The 18,885-nt window shown below is 48.3% G+C and overlaps 1 protein-coding gene across 3 annotated transcripts in view; it reads left to right on the top strand.

The window, feature by feature from the left end:
• The window catches only part of SMOX (spermine oxidase), a 37,332-nt gene extending 18,787 nt beyond the window's left edge, over positions 1-18,545 (top strand). For 2 of the 3 annotated variants that reach the window (XM_079129103.1, XM_079129104.1), the window contains exons 2-7: positions 4,854-5,087; positions 9,017-9,243; positions 13,798-13,971; positions 14,112-14,871; positions 15,578-15,738; positions 18,051-18,545. In XM_079129103.1, the coding sequence (XP_078985229.1) occupies positions 4,880-5,087; positions 9,017-9,243; positions 13,798-13,971; positions 14,112-14,871; positions 15,578-15,738; positions 18,051-18,188 (1,668 nt within the window). In that variant the 5' untranslated portion in view covers positions 4,854-4,879 and the 3' untranslated portion in view covers positions 18,189-18,545. Of the gene's footprint in view, positions 1-4,853; positions 5,088-9,016; positions 9,244-13,797; positions 13,972-14,111; positions 14,872-15,577; positions 15,751-17,509; positions 17,600-18,050 lie in introns of all 3 variants that reach the window. The other variant, XM_079129105.1, reaches the window with a different exon arrangement.
• Positions 18,546-18,885: the final 340 nt, after the last annotated feature.

Below are 18,885 nucleotides of genomic sequence, written 5' to 3'. Positions count from 1 at the left end.
GGGGTAAGTGCAAGGAGATGTGCCCTGTCCCCCTTTCATTTCAGGACATTTCCAGGAAGACTCAGCAGGGTCAGGTGTTAGAGACCAGGACTAACCATGCCTCCAGTATTTGCATGAGGAGGCACTTGTTGCCGGGTTAATTTCTGGGTGACAATGAAATTGGAGAATGTGGGGTTGAATGGAGGAGGAGGGGCCAAGCTTGGCTGCTAATGCCCACCCTAGTTTCACCTGGTCTTCTAGTTCTTATCTATGTTTGACAACCCTGCCATTGGACAGGGTTTTTCTTCTTTTTATTTCTTCTTCCTCTGCTGCCCCTGTCATCCAATTTGGCTTTGGGGACAGGTCAACTCAGGGTGGCTGACCCTGTGCAGCAGGGGGTGGCTGTGGCCTGTGGGTTAGAGAAGTGGTGGGGAGAGGCAGTGGGACATTTTGAATGGGGGTGGGAGGTACTCATGTCCTGGCTGGCCTGATTTCTTAAGGCTCTGGGGCTTGGTCTGCTTGGGGACATGGGAGCCCTAATGTAGGCACTGGGCAGGATGCCCCAGGTGCCCCCCCCCCCTTTGCCATGGAAGCAGCAGCAAGATGGCAAGTGTCTATTGCCCTGCTCCTCCCCCCTCCCCCGCTTCCTCCTCCTTTTCCCTGCCCGGCTGAGCCAGCATTTTTTTTCTTCTCTCCTTTATCTGCGTGGAAAGTACAGGGTGTCCTGTTTCTCCTGTGCATACAGATCAAGGAGTGGATGTTATTTATTTATTTATTTACCGAAGTCGAGAAAAAGACAGGCAGGCACTGAGGACCATTTCAATGATTTTCTTCCTCAATTAGGCAGTTTCTTATTAAAAAAAAAAATCCAAAAAGAAGGTGATACAGACCAAGAGAAAACAAGAAAACAAGTTGCTCTCTCCCCTCCCCTGCTGGAGACAACAAAGTCTCAAAGGTCCACCTGAGCCTTTAGCACACAGTAGGTGTTCCTGGATGTCCTTTCTTTTCAGTTGGACCTGTGGGATAAGGGGGACCACAGGGAAGATTCATCCCCCTGCCCTCTGTGGGCAGTGTGGCATTCCTCTCGCTTTTGGGGAGCACAAATATTGATGGGACTGGTCTAGAACAAGGCCTGTGGAGGACCAGGACTGTGGGGTTAGCTGTGAGGGTCAAGGGTACAGGGGAACCATATGGTCTTCAGTTAACTTGAGTTGCTTCCACCTGATACCCCATGCCTGATACCTTTGTGTGTTCAAAGTCTCTTTGAGACCTGGTATGGGAACTGGGGGTTCTTTTTGCATTCATCTTAAAAACAGTGCCTGCCAGCATTTCCCATGTCCAATCCAGAACCCATTTCCGAAACAGCCTGCTTGTAATGTAGCTTCAGAACCTGACAAATTCGTTTCTTGCATGAGCCCCTTGAGAATGCTGACGATCTTGTGACAGCTACTTAGTGCCTTATTTGACTGTCTCTACAGTGGACAATCTGGCCATACCTGGGGGAAACCAGGAGGTCAGGTAACTGGCAGCAAGCCTCCCCCATCCAGGTTTCCCAAGGAAGGAGCTTACCCAGTTCCCTGGTTTTCAGAGGCAATGCCCCAGGGAGCCTGATGGGAAATAGGATAACCCACCAGGAACCTTCGTTTAACCGTATTACACCCTGGACCCCTTAGCAGCTTTTCAAGATGCAGTTCCAGTGAGGTTTGAGAACCACTGCGTCCATCTTACCCACTAATGGTATAAAAGAAGTTGTGGGGACCCGGGGGGGGGGTTGGCGGGGGCGGGGGGCGGCTTGGCAGGAGACCCCCAGGCCTGGGGAGCTGGGGCATGGGGGCGGGGCCGGCAGCAGTGCCACGTCGTCGCGGGGTGCCGGGGAAGCGGTGGCGTCATCGCAGCTGGCGCTGGGCCCTCCGCAACACGCCGCGTATTTACAAACCTGACGCAGCGTCCGCGCTCGGCTGGCAGACATCCGGCAGCATCATCCCTGACCCTGCCTGCCCGCCAGTCCCCTGGCGCGTGCAGGCGGCCACATCCTCACCTCTAAATTTAGACGGCAGGAAGGACAACCTGGGGGAGGGGAGGGGAGGAATGACTAGAGCTGCCTCTGACCCCAGGCACTTGAGAGACAGGAGGACCTAGCATATCAGGGATCGGAGGCGAAGGGAACAGGGACAGAGGAGGGATGAACAAGGGCCCTGAGACCAACCTTGGCATCATCCCCTGGGAAAGCGGGGTCACAGCCTCTTTTGGACGGGAGGCAGGGAGCCCCTGGTTCCTGAAAGTGGAGACGGCCTGTGAGGGGTTACGGCCTCGGGCGCCACCTTCTGGCCCTCTAGGGAATCGGTTCTGCCCTGAGTGGGTTCATCTGAGTGTTAGGGTTTGGAGGGTGGTCAAGGGGTCCGGGATTCAGAGTGAGGAGGTGGTGGGTCATTTCCATCCAGGCTCGAGCATCATGTGGGCAGGTGGAGTAGGTGGAGAGAAGTACAAAGAGCAGCTTACCAGCCTGAGCATATTTTGAAAAAGACCACTCTGCTGAGATTGATATTTAAGGACACCATTCCAAGTAGAATGGAAAACTGTGACCAGACCTTGGGATATGCAGAGAAGGAAGTCAGCGTGCCAGCCTTTGATCCATTGGTGGATGGATTGGAGGGCAGGAGTGAATATCCAGAGATAGACATACATACCTATAGTAAGTTACACAAATTTTTTTGGTGTTGGGGATTGAACCCGGGGGCTCTTAACTAGAGAGCTTCATCCCCAGCCCTTTTACTTTTTATTTTGAGGTAGGGCCTCAGTAAGTTGCCAAGGCTGGTCTTGAATTTGCAGTTCTCCTGCCTCAGCATCCTAAATCCCTGGGATTACAGGCCCCATTTACAAATCTTAAGTATACAATCAGTGAGTCTTTATTTGTGTACTGTGTAACTATCACTCAAATCAAGATATATATTCCCTCCACGCAGGAAGTTCTCTCTGGACCCTTCTCAGTCACCTCTCCTCCCTTACAACCTCTCTTCTGATCTCTGTCTTCACAGAACTCCCTGAACTTTGTGTAAGTGAAACATACAGTATGTGCTCTTTTGTCTCTGGCCACTTGCTCAATGTCATGTCTTTGAGGTACATCTATGTTGTTGAAAGTATCAAATAGTTCCGTTTTGTTTATTGCTGAAGAATATTCAATTGGGTGAATATATATATTCACAATGTATATATCTATTCTACCGCTGATAGACCTTTGGGTTCTTTCTAGTTTTTTTTTTTGTTGTTGTTATTAGAAAAAATTGCTAGGAACATTCTTTAACACATTTATTTGGTGGACTATACCCTACTTTTCTTGGTTGTATTCTTAGCAGTGGATTGATGTGCAGTGGGAAGGGTCATACTCAGCTCTTAGGTGTGGGTGACAGTTTTTTATTTGTACTGTAGTTGCAGACAGCTTCCTATACTTGAGTTTATTCCCCTGTTAGATTCTGGATACTATTAGATTCTGCAACTTCTGTTATCAAAGCTCAGTGAAGGCAACTGGAATAGAAATTGTTTGGGTCAAGGAAAGAACAGAGATAGGATCAGGACTGAAGAGTATTATCCATGGACACCTCCAAACCCTCTCGATCATTCTGGGAATAGAGAAGCTGTGTCTTCTGGGGCAGATTCAAACACCCTCTTAGCCTCCCAGCATCAGCTCCTCTAGTCTGGCGTCTCTGAACAAGCTGGCTTAGTGTAACTGTCAATTTGATGTCTGGCCTCTGGTGCCACGGGTCCTCATGGTCCTCTGTTTCCTGGGCTCCTTGCTGCTTTGTGGTGACCAAGGGGCTGGGTGGCTGGGCAAAAAAAAATTTACCCGGAATAGCAGAGGCTTGATGGACACCAGCCTCGTGGCACTTTCTCAGGGGGAGGGAGGGTGGGACTTTGTCCTTCCCACCAAATTGCCACCTCATTGAGACTGTGAAAGACCAACGGAAAGCCTAGAGGAGTGGGGGGGGGGGGGGGGGGAGAGAGAGAGAGAGAAAGAAACACGCACATACCAGGCAGGCAAGGGAGGGAAAGCAGTGTCTATCCTCGTATGTGCAAATATCCTGGACTTGGTGTGAGCATCCTGCAATCCGTGCAAGTATCTTGGGGCCTGTGCAAATATCCTTGGGTATGTGTGAGCATCCAGGGGTTGTGTCAGCATTCTGGGGTTGGTGTGAGCATCCAGGGGTTGGTGTCAGCATTTTGGGGTTGGTGTGAGCATCCTGCAATCTATGCAAGTATCTTGGGGCCTGTGCAAATATCCTTGGTATGGGTGAGTATCCTGGGGTTAGTGTGTGCCTCCAGGGGTTGATGTGAGCCTTTTGGGGTTGACGTGAGCTTTTTGGGGTTGGTGTGAGCATCCTAGGGTTGGTGTGAGCATCCTGGGATTGGTGTGAGCTTTCTAGGGTTGGTGTGAGTATCCCGGGGTTGGCACATCCTGGACCACAGCAGCCATTTTTTGGCTGAGCTAGTTCAGGATCGACAGCTCATGGTAAATGTCTCTTGACTTTGGCTTTTTTGGTCATCTCCTCACTGGCCATCACTTGCCTCCACTTTGGGGGCCTGTGAATAGGAAAGAGGCACTAACAAATTTGGGATGAAATTGATGGATATCAGGGACTTAGGATGGGCTCCATTTCCTGGTGGGAACCCCAAATGCATCCTTCCCTTCTTTTCTTTACTTCCTTTCTTCCTCCTACCTACATTTACCCCTTCTTCCCACCATGCATCCTTTAGAGGTGACTCTTCTTGTCCAGGTCTTCAGAGAGGGAGGGTAAGATTCAGTGCCCTCTGGAAGCAGAGTGTGATGGGAGCCTGTGTGTGTCCTTGGGGCAGCTGAGCTGTGACACCCCTCCCCCTAGGTTCCTAGAAGGTGAGTGCGGACGGTATGCAAAGTTGTGAATCCAGTGGCGACAGTGCGGATGACCCTCTCAGTCGTGGCCTTCGGAGAAGGGGACAGCCTCGTGTGGTGGTGATCGGCGCTGGCTTGGCTGGCCTGGCTGCAGCCAAAGCACTTCTGGAGCAGGGCTTCACAGATGTCACTGTGCTTGAGGCTTCCAGCCGCATTGGAGGCCGCGTGCAGAGTGTGAAACTTGGTAAGCATTACCTACCCCAGAGCAGCACCTCCCTGGGTCACATTTTGTTTTCTAACCCGTGGCCCTGCCTGAAATCTCATTATTTTAGCTCCTTCCTTGGGATAACTGTTTCTTCATGTAACCTGTCAGTATTTTCTAGAAGTTTCCTTTGTGTCCTTCACAGAGGGGGAGAAGGTGGGATTCTAACCTGTATTTTTGAAGAATGCTAGCTTGGTGCTAGGATTCACAGTGTTCAGGAGGAAGGGGACACCCAGAAGCAAATTTGCTTGGTACTGGGTGGGCTAGTTGCTGTGCAGCAGGAAGAAGAATTCTTCAACTTTCTATGAGTCATTAACTTTTTTTTTTTTTTTTTAATTTTAAATGGACACAATATATTTATTTATTTATTTATTTGGGTGCTGAGGATCGAGCCCAGTGCCTCACACATGTAAGAAGTGCTCTACCACTGAGCCACAACTCCAGCCCAGTCATTAACTTCTGAGTATGAATTAGTGTATTGTAACTAAGAGAGCTAGTCCTAGGGCAGTAGAAACTTAGGTTAGCAGAAGTGGAAGGGATCTGGGGCCTTCCCTTCATACTTGTGGATGATGTGTGGGTCTTAGGATTGTCTGTGAAGAAGGTCTATTCAGGTTGCAGATAATGACGACCTTGGAGGAAGCAGCCAAGTAAAAGATTTGATTCTGGAGTGGGCAGATTTTGCCAGGTGTCCTACAGAAATCGGCTGGAGGTCAGGGTTTTGCAGTCATTGTGGAGGTCTGACCAGTGCAGGGTTAAGTGGGTTGGGACCGTGAAGATGACCCACTGAGAGCACACATGGTGGCCTGCAGTCTGTGGATGGCATAAACCCTCTAGAGGATTTCATGTGTGTTTATGTCTCTGCCACCCTAGCTGGCAAGGACAAGCAGAGCCTGTGTGCTCACTTGCTCAGAAGGGAGGTCGTCAGGCTTATAACCAGCAGAGGTTGAGGATACCCGGGGACCCTCTCTCTTCTTGTAGAAGAAAGAGTTAATAGTCTTTCCCTGGAGCAGTGCCTGGAAGGCACATGTAAAGTTTCATCCCTCTTCCCCTGGCACACACTGTAGTGTCTGCTGGCAGTGAGGATGAGAGTACCATCTAAAGGACTTCTAAACCTGGGACAGCCCATGGAAGCTCTGGGACTCTTTGCTAACTAACATCTGATTGGCTGGCTGGCTGGGAGCCTTGGGGAAGGGCAGTTCCAATCTGATTTCCCAGTCTGGATGAGATGTTCAGCGTCTGACACAGAAACAGAAGACAAGAAGACAAATGGCCCAGTCATGGTAGCTGAGATCTGAGACATGACCATGCAAACAGGTCCTCCTTATCTGTAATCCAAACGGATCATCTCTCAGACAATCTCAAGACCTGCACCTTACCTACAAAGGGGCCCCAAATCCCCTTCCACCTCTGCTCACCCACCTTACTGTTGCCTGGGGCTAGCTCTCAATCATGATGTGTGAATTCACACTCATACAGAAAAGTGCTGGCACAAGGTGGCACTACAGGAGAGATGGGGTGCAGGAGGCTGAGAGGATGCTTGGGTGGGAAGGCTTGCTGTGGGGAGGGAGGCCCCGTGGGGCAGGTAGAGAGAAGAAGGAGGGGCAGTATGTATGGAATGATGAACGTGAGAAGATGGAGCTGGCACCTTGCCAGAAAGGGGGAGCATGTGTTAGAGCAAGGGGTGTGTGTGACTGTTGTGTGTGCACAGATGTGCAGGCCTGAAAACCTAGCTGCAGCTGGACCTGCCACAGTGGGAATTGGTAGCTGTGAACTTGTCAGTGGTGAGAGCAGGGATTGAGGGCCAGAGGTTCCCAGGACACTAAATGTCTGTGAGGTTGGCATGGAAATGATGTCTGGTGCCCTTTGGATGCATGGATGATAGAGACAAGGATGACAGAAACAGAAAGGGCAGGTGGGAGAGGGCAGGCAACATCCTCAACTGGGGGCTTGCTGTGTGCAAAGCTTGGGGATAGAGGTGGAACATTGACCTTGAACTTCTCATCTCTTCCTGCTTTCGATGAGTATCTGGAGGCAGGAAAGGTGCCCTGTGTCAGGACTGCACAGTGGATGGTGTGACTTGTAACTCCCTACTGTGTCCTAGGACGGGTTCAGGTCCCTCCTCAGAGTGCTGGTAGCTTTCCTCTTCCATTGGGAACTCACAGCAGACCAGACAGTTGGGGGAGCCCAAAACCTAAGGCTCTGGAGGAAGGTTAGTAGTAGAATGGCCTTAGTGACCACCGGGTACCTCTGCAGGCAGGGCACTTGGTTTTCAGCTATTGGTGCTCTTCAGTCTGACCACTTTTCTTGGTCAAAGGGAACCATACATTCCTGCCTCTTCCAGAGACACCGGGAAATTCTGTTTTGTTAGCTCTGGTATGAGGTTGCATTTTCTCTTGTTTTTGGCATGTCCATGTGTACAAGTCTATTTTTAGTAACTGCTGATTTAATTAGAAGCAACCAAGGAAAGAGGAGACATGAAAAAGAGGAGTACATGCTTAGTTCTTAGGGTGAGGAGTAATAGTGCTATTTGTTAGAATGTATCGGATAGCTATTGCCATATAACAAAATGCCCCAAAATGTAATGACTTAAAGCGGCATCATTTTATTTGCTCAAATTCTGCAGGTTGGAAATGTTGGCAGGACTCCGGTAAGTGGGTCTTTTGCTGGACTTGCCTTAGTTCCCCCATATGGCTGCAGTTATCTGGCAGCTTAATCAGGGGTTGGTTAAGATGTCTAAAATGGCCTTGCCCACATGCCTGGTGGTTGGCATAGGTTTTTGGTTTGGGCATGTGTCTCCAGTATGATAAATCTGTTTTCTTCTCCCTGGTGGTTGTCACATTCTAGAGGGTGAGAGTAGAAGCCATGAGGTCCCTTGAGGCCTGGGCTCTGAAGCCACAAATATCACTTTCAACATATTCTACTAATGAAAGCAAGGCATGAGTCCAGCCCAGATTCCAGGAGAGGGGAAAAGGACTCCACCTCTTGATGGGAGAAATGGCAAAGTCACATTGCCAAGGGGTGTGTGCAGAAGGATAGGATGGATTATTGTGATCATTTTGGCAAGAAATTTACCATACATATCTTGAACTAGCCTGCAAAAACAAAACACCAAAGATGTTTCTGTCTTTTCTCTTTGCATTGTTTCAACTTCTCTGGGAACTAGGCAGGGAAGGAAATGAATGTGCCATGGTCCTTGAAGCATCAGAAGAGGAAACTGAGGCTCAGGCACAGAGGCAGCTTGTCTTAGAGGGTCTAGTACCTTGACTGGGGAAAAAAATGGAACCATTTCCCAGGCCTGTCCCAACTTGGACCCAGGAGTGACCCCACCCACCCACATCAAATAGATTCTCAGGCCCTACCCACTGTGCTAAAGGATTAGAAGGCTTGTTTTTCCCTGGAGGTATGTTTTAGATTTCTCTGGGGGAAGATTCTTCCAAACTGGAATGTTGGCCCTGTCTCTGCCCTAGACCCCCTTGGGAAGGATCCGTTTTCTGTCTGGGAGAAGGGCTTAGACTCTGGGGTGATGGTGGTATTGAGAGGTTGAAATACGGCTGGATGAGGATCTTGGTGCTTTAATGTGCCCAGAAACTCATGGTATTCCTTCCGAGTAGGGAGGCACCCGGGAGGAAGGGGGTCTGGAATCTGGTATTATTTTGGAAAAATGAGAGCCTTCCTTCTAATGGGTCCAACCCTGAATCATTCAGGGTGGCTCTTCTCTTACCTGTAAAGTGGGTTTCACTGGGAACTTTTCCCTGAAGTCTTTGGTTGGTTTTCAAAGGGGGACTCTGAGCCCTTTCTTGTTCTGCTTTGGGGGTTGGGAGAATTCTCTTGGAGGAAGAAGAGGAGGAAGTGTTCAGGCCCTCTCTGAAGAAATCCCTGTCCCTCTAAGGGCCTATTGTTGTCACCGTTAGGACACGCCACCTTTGAGCTGGGAGCTACCTGGATCCATGGCTCCCAGGGGAATCCTATCTATCATCTAGCAGAAGCCAATGGCCTCTTGGAAGAGACAACTGATGGAGAGCGCAGCGTGGGCCGTATCAGCCTCTACTCCAAGAATGGGGTGGCTTGCTACCTTACCAACCACGGCCGCAGGATCCCCAAGGACGTGGTTGAGGAATTCAGCGATTTATACAACGAGGTGAGGGTTGGGTAGGCAACAGGGCATGGGGAGTGTGGGAGGAGTTGGAGACCTGCTGGGGTCTTCTATGATCCTGGTCATGTGTCTTTGCACACCTTGGGCCCTATCTTTGGAGAGGCAGGACAGTTTGAGAATAAAATGTAAATAATTAGTGGAGAGGTACTAGGCAAGTCAATATTGATGCATATGATTAAATATTTCTCCAAAATGGCCTTAAACATCTTTTGTTAGTTTTATTAGTAGATGCTTGGGTGGTGGTGTTTGTTGTGGTTGGTTTTTGGATACTTTAAAAACTTACAGTTTTTGAAAACTTTATTTTCTAATTATTCCCAGTACACAGTAGAACTGATTTTTATATATTGATTTTAACTTCCTTGATGAATTTTAAATCTAATAATGTATTTGCTAATATACTAATTTGTATTCTATAATGTAACTATTAATATACTAGTTTATATTCTATGAATATTTTGGAATTTTAGGTACTACATGAAAATGAGAATTTTGTCTTTTTCCTTTGTAATCCTTAGATCAGTGTTGTCTAATAGAACATTTCACAGTGATGGATATACTTTAGATCTACACTATCAAATATGGTAGTCACTAGCCACATATGGCTTTTGAGCACTTGAAATGTAGCTGTTATAACTGAGAAGCAAAGTATTTAATTTTAAGTTGTTACAGTGTCTAGTGATTACTGTATTGGGTGCATAGCCTCAGAATATTTTTCTTACTTCATTGCACTGGTTAGTATCTCAGTCCAATGTTAGAAGTAGCAATGGCATACATCCTTGAATTATTCAGGTTTTAAAAAAATTGTTAATGTTCTTAGTATCTTTCAGTGGTGCTGTGAACTGCACTGAACAGGCAAGGTAATGTATAGACCTTGTTTTCTGATAGCCTGTCATTTGTAATGTAATGACCCTTTTTACTCCATCCAGGACAGCAAATGGGCCAGCAAGCACCTGCTGTACATTTTCTAATCTCTTGCTTTGGAAGTCCCTGCTGTGTGGAGGACAGGGACACACACAGTTTTCTCTGTAGGCACTGGCAGGGTATGTTGTGTGCAGTTACATGGTATTATGTGTTTACACTCAATGCAGAGAGGTTGGATTATTAATGATCAGATAAGGACTAGTATTCCTCAAAATAGACCTTCCTGGTCTGCACCCTGATTCCCAGGCTCTTGAGAATGCTTCAAGCATGGATGCATCTTTTTTTTTTAAATTTATTTTTATTGTAAACAAAGGGATACATTTCGATTCTCTTGGATGCATCTTGAGAATGACTTTCAGGACCATGACATTATTTTTTGCCCCCCTGCACTGGGGATTGAGCCTGGAGACTAGCACATCCTAGACACATGCTTTACCACTGAGCTACATCCCTGACCCTTGCTCTTTTAAAAGTAAATCATCTGCTGGGCATGGTGGTGCATGTCTGTAATCCTAGCAGTTTGGGAGGCTGAGGCAGGAGGACTGCAAATGTGAAGTCAGCCTTAGCAATTTAGCAAGGCCCTAAGCAACTTAGTGAGACTTTGTCTCAAAATAAAAAATAAAAAGGGCCAGAGATGTGGCTCAGTGGTAAAGTGCCTCTGGGTTCAATTACCAGTACCAAAAAAAAAAAAAAAAAAAAAAAGGAAAAAACCATAATCAACTTCTGTGACCCATTTGTGGAAAATATGGTAGATAAAGTAGGTTATCAATTTATCAATCTGAGTGGTGATGCTTTGGGTCTGAAGGAGGAGGCCTAACCCTGAGGTTAGGACTTCCTTGTGTAGCTGTTAACCATTGCTAGAGGCCATTCTGAGGAGATGTGGTCTCAGCTTGTGACGCTCTGCCTGAGGATGGTTCTATAAAATAAGCAGCTTCCAAACATGATGACTTTGAAGGGCTGCTTATTTGAATGTATTATGTTTTTTAACAAATGAACAAATTTGTGCAGTAGAATCATATAGAGTTTAGTCTCTGGGGGAAGATGATCTTGATTAAAATACCAGTTCTAATATTTATTAGCTATGTAATTTTTTTTTTTTTTTAAGTGGGGATTGAACCCAGGGGATTTAACAACTGGGCCACATCCCAATACCTTTTTTATATTTTATTTTGAGATAGGGTCTTGCTGAGTTGCTTAGGGCCTCACATTTTTGCTGAGACTGACTTTGAACTTGAGATCCTCCTGCCTCAGCCTCCTAAGCCACTGGGATTACAGGCATGTGCCATCATGCCTGAATCTCTCTGATCTTTATTTTTCTTATCTGTAAAAAGGACATGGTTGTACCTACTTCATAGTGTCATAAGGATTAAATGAGATCCCAGTGAAAAGTGCTTAATTAGAATTGAGGTAGCTGGGCATGGTGGTGCATACCTGCAATTGCAATAGCTTGGGAGGCTGAGGCAGGAGGAACTCAAGTTCAAAGTCAGCCTCAGCAATTTAGTGAGGCACTAAGCCAATTAGTGAGAACCTGTTTCAAAATAAAAAAATAAAAAGAGCTGAGGATGTGGTTCAGTGGTATCAAAAAAAAGGCCAAGTGGGTCAATAGTTTTAGCTACCATTGATATGTCCCATTTCCCAGGGTCATATCAAGAAGCCATTATTTAATAATGGGGTTGGGGGAGACTACCCACATGACAAACTCTTATTTTGTGTTTTAAGTTAAAGCTGTCTTCCTCAGTGGTTGATACAAAGAATCATATAGACAGGCAATTGTTAGTCTTCAGTTGGGTTTTGGCCACTAGTCAACATGAGCTAAGGACTGGCTACCATGTTGCTAATCACTCAAGGAAAAACCCCAGGGAGGGGGAGGCAGTTGAGAGCCTGACTCCTTGGCAGTGATCCAATGTGAGGAATTTGCTGAGGATTCCATGAGGAATTTTCTGAGGACTCCACTTAAGGCCAAACACCCAGTATCTTGTGACTGCAGGGAGGACAAATGAACAATTTAACTCATTTTCTTCTGTGTAAGTTATACTTAGGAGACATGTTTAATTCATGTTTCTATCTTGTGCACAAGCCTTTCCCTTGAGTGGAATGGTGGGGGTGGGCAGTGGTGACATCAGTAAGCTTTGCCACCTCCCTCCCTTGACTCTGTGGTCCCAGGGCCTGTCCCAGGGCTCGGGTGCAGGGCAGACATTGTTCCCACAGATATATGCTGACCGAATCTGAACTCACTTTAGGAAAGGAAACACACCACTAATCAACTCAGCTGCAGATGTTCAGCCAGGAGCCCACATTTGCTAGTGTCCGGGAATGACAGTAGTGGGTGGGAGATTATGCCATCTTGCTGCTCACAGACTTTCGTGATTCCAGGGTTTTGGATTAAGTCTTAGTCCTTGATGTCCCAGTCCCTGCCTGTCTTTCCAGAGTCATCTCTTGAACAGTCTCTCTCCTTATTGCTCCCTCTGGCAAGATTAATCCACAGTAAGGTTCCTGAGTGCATCTCCATCTCTCCCCCTGGCTCCCTGTCCCTCTCTGGCTGTGTTCTTCCCTGTGCCTAAAGCACTTTGCTTTTCTTTCCCAATGCCCACCTGCCTATCTCTCAACTATTCAGGGCTGGGTTGATCTCACAACACCTGGGTATTTTTCTATCATAGCATGTCCTATAAGAACAGCTGTCATGGAATGTCTCTATAATTTGAGTGGGCAGGGGCTGGGACTCTTTCTTGCTCACCATTACAACCTGTGTCTGACATGGAGCCTAATAAATGTGTGTTGAGTGAATGTTGGGGCCTGCCCAGGGTTGGCTTCCTTCTTTAGCTCCCTAAAACTGCCCAGTGTTTTGTGGAGGTTATATATCAGACAGGCAGGGGATGAGCAGAAGGACTCTGTTCTAAGGGACTGATTGTCACTATTGCTGAGATGTGGGTTGGAGTTCTTGCTGAAATGTGCCCACAAAATGATTTCCATTCCTTGGTGTGCTGGGGCTTCCTTGAGATGTCCCTTCTGTGTTCATCCCTCCCCTCTGCATTGCCTCTTTTTTTTTCCACATGCATCTGAGACCCAAACGAAGGTCATGCTTTATGTGGATCTGAGCAAGGTGAAGGAGGCATCTCGGAGTGATCAGATCTCAGGGTCCCTCTGCTCCTCTCCTCTGCCACACTGGCCAAGCCACAGCTGCAAGCTGCTTTCTTGGGAAAGGGCAGAACAGAAATGCTGGGGCAGGGGACAGGGAAAGGGTTATGCATTTGGTTCTTGGAAAAGGAGGGTGTATGCAGACCTGTTTCTTAGTGGGATGTGGAGCCCTTGTAGACCTGTACAGCGCCTCTGAAGGGGTGGTTTCTTTCCCCCAGACTGTACAGGTGCCAAATGTTTCAATTCCAAGTAAAACCTCAGTCAGAGCCTCTGAATCCATGCCACCTTTCTGAGGTGAGGAGGCTGGCTGCCTAGAGCAGCCTGCCATCCCAGCCTGCTTAGTGGGGTGCTACCTCATGCAGAGGCCAAGAGCTCAGCACATCCAGGGAACCTCCTGGTAGCTATGACTTTGGAGTTGGGCCCCTTCCATTTGGGATGGAGGTACAATGAGGGAGTGTGAGTTTCTTGGGGTCTCTCTGGCAGGTCTATAACTTGACCCAGGAGTTCTTCCGGCATGGTAAACCAGTCAACGCTGAGAGTCAAAACAGCGTGGGGGTGTTCACCCGGGAGGAGGTGCGCAATCGCATCAGGGATGACCCTGACGACCCGGAGGCCACCAAGCGCCTGAAGCTTGCCATGATCCAGCAGTACCTGAAGGTATCTTCACTATTGGTGTTAGAGTGAAGAAGACTGATTCTGGGGAGCCTGGGTCTGAGGAGGGCTGTGTTGCTCAGAGCTCTTGTTCCCTGCCTGGCCTGGCTCTGGTGTCATTGACTTCTCCCTGGGTCTTTCCACAGGTGGAGAGCTGTGAGAGCAGCTCACACAGCATGGACGAGGTATCCCTGAGCGCCTTTGGGGAGTGGACGGAGATCCCCGGTGCCCACCACATCATTCCCTCAGGATTCATGCGGGTTGTCGAGCTGCTGGCTGAGGGCATCCCCGCCCATGTCATTCAGTTGGGGAAACCAGTCCGTTGCATTCACTGGGACCAGGCCTCAGCCCGCCCTCGGGGCCCTGAGATTGAGCCCCGGGTCGAGGGCGACCATAATCATGACACCGGGGAGGTCGGTCAGAGAGGAGTGGGTCCCCAGGGGGGCAGATGGGATGAGGATGAGCGGTGGCCGGTGATGGTGGAGTGTGAAGACTGTGAGGTGATCCCGGCGGACCACGTGATCGTGACGGTGTCGCTGGGCGTGCTCAAGAGGCAGTACACCAGCTTCTTCCAGCCAAGCCTGCCCACAGAAAAGGTGGCTGCCATTCACCGCCTGGGCATCGGCACCACAGACAAGATCTTCCTTGAATTTGAGGAACCCTTCTGGGGCCCTGAGTGCAACAGCCTGCAGTTCGTGTGGGAGGACGAGGCGGAGAGCCGCACCCTTACCTACCCGCCGGAGCTCTGGTATCGCAAGATCTGTGGCTTTGATGTTCTCTACCCGCCAGAGCGCTATGGCCACGTGCTGAGCGGCTGGATCTGCGGAGAGGAGGCCCTCGTCATGGAGAAGTGCGATGACGAGGCGGTGGCTGAGATCTGCACCGAGATGCTGCGTCAGTTCACAGGTGTGCCCTCGGCCGCCCTTCCCACCTGGCCCCTTCCTCAGCCAGCATCTGCTGCTAGGCCCTTGGTAGCTCTCCCCTCCCCAGATTGTGAAACCGAGATAGCTGTGGGCCCAGGGAGCCACTACAGGGCACCAGCTCAGCCTCTGGCTCCTAAATTGCTGACACTCTCACTTTAGAGTGTGAAACACTCAATGGACACTGTATCTTTTCCCCTTCTAAGGACTGATGGCAAAAATTGGGACATCACTGCCCATTCCCTTCCCATGATCTTCTTAAGAGTCAGATTTGTGTTTTGCTCTCTGATTCTTTTAGTGAAACATTTTCTACACTTATTCCCAGAACTTCACAGGACCTCTGACTTTAGAAGGGGAAATATGATTATCTGTAATTTTTTTTCAGTGCTGGGGATTGAATCCTCCACCTTATGCTAGGCCAGCGCTCTACCAATTGAGCTACATTTCCAGCCCCTGTAGTTATTTTTAAGATAAGAAAATTAGGACTCTAAGAGATGGAATGTTTTGCTGGGGGTCACCAGGAGGTGATAAGGGGGCCTGCCTCCCTCCTTCTCCCCGCTCAGTACCTTCTCTAGCAGCCTGATCTTCCTGGAGCCCTGGAGGTGGGGTGGAGTTGTTCATTCTGGGATGTCTTCTGTATGCAGTTTTCTTTCTTATTCTTCCTCCTCTTGACTTTTCTGACTCCCCAACAGGGAACCCCAACATTCCAAAACCTCGGCGAATCCTGCGCTCAGCCTGGGGTAGTAACCCCTACTTCCGAGGTTCTTATTCATACACACAGGTGGGCTCAAGTGGGGCAGATGTGGAGAAGCTGGCTAAGCCCCTGCCCTACACTGAGAGCTCTAAGACAGCGGTGAGTGGGGATGTGTTTGGCGAGAGGCCTGGAAGCTGGGGTGTGGGTATTTTGTGTGTGTCTGGTCCGGGTGGAGGAAGGGTATCGGGTAGTGTTCACTAAGGGGTGCTAAAGTGAGGCAGCAGTGGAGTAGCACCTGTAATGAAAGAGGAAATAAGACAATGTGCACTTAACATCTGGAAGAAAAAAATGAAATCAAATTGAAACTTTAAATGCTTTCTTGGGTTGATAAAAACTGAGCCATTTCATTCTGTTAATATGGTAGCTGTTAGCTACATTTGGTTTAAATTAACCAGAATTTCAATCAATAAATTAAAAATTTAGTTCCTTGGTTGCATTAGTCACGTTTCAAATTTAATAGCCACGTGTGGCCAGGGGCTACCATATTGAATTATGCAGCTACAGAATTTTCCAGTGTCATAGAATGTTCTGTTAGACAGCACAGATTCAATGGACATGTTTTCCCACCATGTTTTAGAAAATAAAATTAAGAAAAGTGCTTACCCCAAAATTATGTCACATGTACACTAAAAAAAGTAAATCTGAAAGAAATACATATTTTCGCTCCCTAAAAGTGGATTTTTAGTGTTCCCAACCAAGTGTACACATAATAAATGTTAAAACCCCCACAGAATTAAATTTAAAACAATTCTTTGGAGTAATTGGTGCAGGAAATTTCATTCAAGCAAGGTGCACTGTGTCAGCCCTGCTGTGTTCAGAGGGAGAAAGGAAAGAGGTCTTCAGAGAGGCCCTTACCACTGCCATAGCCATCTTTGTGAAAAAACAAACCTCTTGTCACCTGCCTCTGGACTAGTGCATGTAAAAAAGCAAAATAAAACAAAAATAACTGACTTAAACAAAACAAGTTTACTTCCATCACACAAAAGGAAATCTGGAGATAAACATCAGGACCTAGTATTATTAGCAACTGGCTTTCATCTTCAGGACCACCTTGTGGTCCAAGAGAGGTGCAGAGGCTCTGGCTTTTAACGTCTGCATCTTAGGCTAGAAGGAGAAGGAAAGGCAGATAGGCAAAAAAGGAAATCCCTTGGGGCTGAGGCATGGGTCTCTAAGCAATCATGCATTTGCATGTCATTGGCCAGAACTTTCCCACTTGACCACACCTTGATTATGGAGAGGCTGGGCCACATCATTTTTATTTGGCATGACCTTTGGCCCAGTTAAAAACTAGGACTTTATTACTGAGGAGTTAGAGGAGAAAGGGTGGATGTGGGAACAGGTGTTAGCTACAACATCCTTCCCACCACCTTTTCTGTTTAAAAACCTCTATGGGTTCCTTGTTGGTGGGATGCAGCTTCATCTGGGAACTTATTAGAAAAGCACCCCCAGATCTGCAGTGACCCTCCAGAGCTGCTGGATTAAAAACTGCATTCTGTCAGGCTCACAGCTGGTGCCTTGGCACTTGCACTTTGAAAGGCACTGGGAGAAAGTTCACACATGCAGGCTTGAGATGCGAGAACTTGAACTTTACCTGGACCTCACCCTGAGGGCCTGCTTTCTCCAAGTTGATCCCTGGCTATACAAATCCCTGGATGCATTTTTGCCCCCATCTTATTTTTCTCTGAATGTTCGTTGCCTAATTATTCATCCAACATCTTCTGACAATTGGCCCAAAGGTCCTATCCTCTGGGAAAATTAGTGGGATCCCCAGGCCTCTTTTCTGAGCCTTTGGCACCTCACCCAAACACCTACCATTGTCATGTATGACTGCTGTTTAGTAATTGGGTTTCACGTCTGGCTTCCCCACCAGCATGGAAGCACCACAAAGCAGCAGCCTGCTCACCTTTTATCATCCAAGTGCCCAGAACAGTCCCTGGACCCTGATAGGGGCTCCATAAAGGTTTGTTAAATCACCACCTGACTTTATCAAATACTTACGTTCTTCCAGGTTCTAAGTGCTTAGATACATGATTTCACTCAGTTCTTGTAACCACCCTCAGAAGTAGGAGGTATAAACACATTTGGCCAATGAGAAAAATGAAGGCTTAGGGAGGTTAAACCACTTGCCCTGTTTGCTACTGAGAGGCTCACAGGCATTTGAGACTGTAGAGCCTGGACCTTTAATAGCCTCAGGTCAGAAAGAACCAAGGTCTGGATGTTTGGGGAAGAAACAGGGGAAGATGACCAGGTGGGATGCATAGTTCCTCATCCTGTGGAAGCAGCAATACCTGCATCTCAGATGCCTGCCCACTCTTCTCTGATTTGTAGTAGGGATGAGGGTTCTGGGGCATTCAAGAAGCCCTTTGGCCTCTGCTGCTCCTCCACCCTCACCTCCCCTTCCCCCTACCCAGCCCATGCAGGTGCTGTTCTCTGGTGAGGCCACTCACCGCAAGTACTACTCCACCACCCATGGTGCTCTGCTTTCTGGCCAGCGAGAGGCTGCTCGACTCATCGAGATGTACCGAGACCTCTTCCAGCAGGGGACCTGAGGGCTTCCTCACTGCCTAGCGAGCGTGTTTCTTAAAGAACGACTAACTCGTGACTGCCAGCCCCTGCCCCTTGCCCCCTTGTGCTCCTAACTGCCCAGTCCTCTGTAGGATTTTTATCTTTTGTAGAGCTAGATAACCTGGCTGGCCTCAGACCCGGCCCTATAGCTTTCCCTTTTCTCCAGACCAGGTGGTGACCCTGTGGGGCCCATTGATTTACCTCTGTGCTGGGATGCTGACTTCCCGCGCCTCCCCTCTTCCCTCCTTGTTATTGCAAGTGCCTTCAATACTTTTCATTTTGGGATAATAAAAGAGGCCACCCTTCCTGTGCTCCTCAGCTTCTCTCCTCAGCTCTCCTCAGCCTCTGTGTGTATGTTTTTAATCACACCTCCTTTGAGTGGGGGTGGGTGGGGTGAGCCATGGCCTGACATATCCCAGAAGGGTAGGTGCCTGCATTGGCTGGAGGGGGTTTCCCCTACCCCAATCTGTTTTGTGACTGTTCAGTGAGGCCCCTTAGGAACACAGGCCTCTCCCTGCCCAGTGCTGGCTCCTTTAGGATGTACCTAGGTCTACCTTGTGGCCCTTTGCCAGACTTCTTGGAGCTTGATTGGATAACAAGCTGCATGGAGTGAGGTGAGTTCCACTGGGGGGACCCCAGGTGTGGCTCCATGCCAGGCTCAGATGTGTTCATCGTTAATCT

This window comes from Sciurus vulgaris (assembly GCF_902686455.1).
Source record: "Sciurus vulgaris genome assembly, chromosome: 2".
NCBI lineage: Eukaryota > Metazoa > Chordata > Mammalia > Rodentia > Sciuridae > Sciurus > Sciurus vulgaris.
The sequence above is the reverse complement of the archived record's forward strand: the minus strand, read 5'-3'. Positions and strand labels throughout refer to the sequence as shown.